The sequence below is a fragment of the Lipotes vexillifer genome, unplaced genomic scaffold, assembly GCF_000442215.2.
Source record: "Lipotes vexillifer unplaced genomic scaffold, Lipotes_vexillifer_v1.1 scaffold408, whole genome shotgun sequence".
Taxonomy (NCBI): Eukaryota; Metazoa; Chordata; class Mammalia; order Artiodactyla; family Lipotidae; genus Lipotes; species Lipotes vexillifer.
In genome coordinates this window covers 2,223,840-2,226,857 of record NW_006787469.1, presented here as the reverse complement: position 1 = coordinate 2,226,857, position 3,018 = coordinate 2,223,840, and the positions used below count along the sequence as shown (strand labels likewise).

Below are 3,018 nucleotides of genomic sequence, written 5' to 3'. Positions count from 1 at the left end.
ATGGCCACTGAGCCTGCGCGTCCAGAGCCTGTGCTCTGCAACAGGAGAGGCCACAACAGTGAGAGGCCCGCGTACCGCAAAAAAAAAAAAAAAAAAAAAATTACTTTATAGTGGTTATGGAATATGAAGCATGTTCCTTAGGAGACATGTGAATGAGAGCTGGGCAAAAACTTAAAATTGTTCATAAGAGGTGGGGTTCAATTTATTGAAAGTAGTAAATCCTGGCATCTTGAGTAATTCTAGAATATATTTACTAATATGTGCGTATGTGTCATCTCAGATTTGTTATTCATTATACATACTGAAATAAAACAATACAGGATTCTGATCTTCCATTGCTAAGGACTGTGCTGTAGTATGATCTTCCTCATAGTCCATACTCAGCTGTGTTTGTGTGTGCATGTGTTTAAAGTAGCATTTCCCAAAATGATCATCCTTTAAGAAAGGTCTTGCATAAAAAAAACTTTGCATTGACAGATAAGTCTGGGAAATGTTACACGCAGTGTCCCCCTTTTGGAGAAATATAATAACTAGCATATTAAAGTCTAAGGTCAGAAATATACATATATATATATTTTTTTTTTTTTAGTCTAAAAAGAAAAAAATGCTATAATTCTCTTTGACCAGTGTTTCCGAAATTTATTTGACCATAGAACATTTTTCATGAACTCTTTTTAAGTAATATATATTAACATCTTATATTACATGGAAATGCTAAAATAAAGTACAAAATATGAACTTATATTAATCTGTTATGTATGCTTTAAAAAAATTTTTTAAGACCAGACTTGAAGTTTTGATCTTTGTTTTAAGATTTGCCTGTTCATGAATTAGACACAGCAGTTTGAACCATTTATAATGTTATAATGTTTTGTTTGGAGTTTTAACTTGACAGTCTGTGATATCGTGTGTTTAGAACGAGAGGGAGAAGCTTCAGAAAAGGATAGATGAGATGGACAACATACTTCAGAAGATTGATAACTGTCTCACTGAGGTGGAAATGGGTAAAGTATCTTGAATACTTTTCCAAAAGAAAATTTAATTGTATCTAAATGCTTCCCTACAGTACACATTGCTGGTAGCACTATGCTGAAGCCTTGTATTAGCAGCTTGAGCCATTAAATTAGAGCAAATTAAATCTCCTTTACTGTCATTCATAATGCAATCAACAAGAAACGCCCAAGATAATAAGTCTCTTTGGGAAGCTCTTCATAACCTAGACTATGATATTGTGTTGCTGTTGTTTTAATAAATGAACTTAACTCTGTTTGAAAATTATCTATCCTTTCAGTTGGATCTCTCTTGATCCCTACTTGTTAGTATTATCTTGAAACTACTTTCTCAAAGATCACAAAATTTCCCATCATCATCAAATTTGGTAGCTCTCCGTCCTTAGCCATCTAGATGTCTTTCATCATTTGACACTGCTGATTATTCTTTTCTTCCTGAAACTTTCTTCTCCCTGAACTCTATGATACTGCACTACCCTGACCCTATTCTTTTCTCCTAGCTGTTCCTTTTAGCTCCTCTGTTGTCCCTTCTCTAACCCCTTGTGTAAGCATTTAGATTTTATCATCTACTCATTTCTATATTCTTTCCCCTAATGCTTTCATCTGCCTTAACAATTATGTTATATGACTAATTCCCAAATTCAGTGAAATTCATCAAGCATTTGTTGAGCACCTGCTACATGCCAGATACTGTGCTTAGCATCAGAAAAAAGATATACACAGATTTTTGCCTTTAAGTGGCTTATAATCATTTTGGGTGAGGGCATCTTTAGCCTCTTTCTCTTGAGTTCCAGACTTAATGTTTCCAGCTTCTTGCTGAACCTCTCGGCAAAAGTGTCCTTAAGCACCTTAAACATTATGTGAAAAAAATGGAATTTATTGTCTTCCCTTTCCAAAATAAAATCTGAAAACTTGTTATCTCTATAAACAAGTTTTCTTTCTCATCTCTTAACAGCATCACCATTCTTATAAATTGTAAAAGGCTCGAAATTTTATTGTCTTTTAGTCTCCCTTATCAAGTCCTGTCATATCTGCTTCTTCAGTATCTCCTGTGTTCTTTCCCATTCACATTCAGGCTGTCATTAATTCTGACATGTGGTATTTCAATTCTTCTAACTAATATTTCTACACTCTTAATTTCATTCTATTACACACTTAATTTCATTCTATCTCTTTCCTGTCCAACCTGCACATTGCTGCCAGATTAATGATTATGAAAGACAGTTTTCATTATGTTACTTCTCTGAAAACTTTTCTGCCTTTCCATTTATTACAAAATAAAATCCAAACTCCTGAGCTTGACATTTAACAATCTCTACAATCATTTTCAGATATTCCTTTCTTATATGATTTTACTATTATTCCCTTACACATCCTAAATTCCAACCAAATTTTGTCATTTCTGTGCAGTCCTGCCACTTTGTCTTTGCCTAATACATTCTCCCTCTATTTTTACCAAAGGTCATGTTCTCCATCTTCCTTGAGCTACCATGGCTACTTTGTTAGTACCTCTTATATTACCTATCATATCTGCTTATAATTATGGTTACTTTTGTATAGTTTATTTTCCTAAGTAAATTGGAAGCTCCATAGGGGCAAAGATCAGCTTTTATTTTTCTTCATATCCTTCAAAGTTCTTAGCACTATGCTTTGCACAGAATAAGTGCCTAGTACATGTTTTTCTGCATTGAATTGATAAGTATATGAATTTCATAGTCTTAAACTGTACCACCCCTTTGTTCATTATCTTGCTTTTTTACTTCATGAAAAAAAATAGAAGCCATTAGGGCCAGAACTTCTAAACTTTCTGCTACCAAACAAACCAAACTTTTATATATCTATATCAATTCTTTCATCCTTCCTTTTCCCTAAGATCAGTGTTTCCACCTAAACTTTGAATTGCAGCCCCTCTTGTCTTCTCAGGAATCTTGTAGCACTGATTTTCCTTTATCTATTTTATATTCAACCTCTCTGCCTCCTCCACTGGATATGTTCACCTCTCTCTTAT

At 33.9% G+C, this 3,018-nt stretch overlaps 1 protein-coding gene across 1 annotated transcript in view; it reads left to right on the top strand.

Moving 5' to 3' along the window:
- Positions 1–3,018, top strand: part of KNL1 (kinetochore scaffold 1) — a 57,561-nt gene that overhangs the window by 45,042 nt on the left and 9,501 nt on the right. The window contains 1 exon segment of the mRNA XM_007460204.1: positions 917–1,004. Coding sequence (XP_007460266.1) covers positions 917–1,004 — 88 coding nt within the window.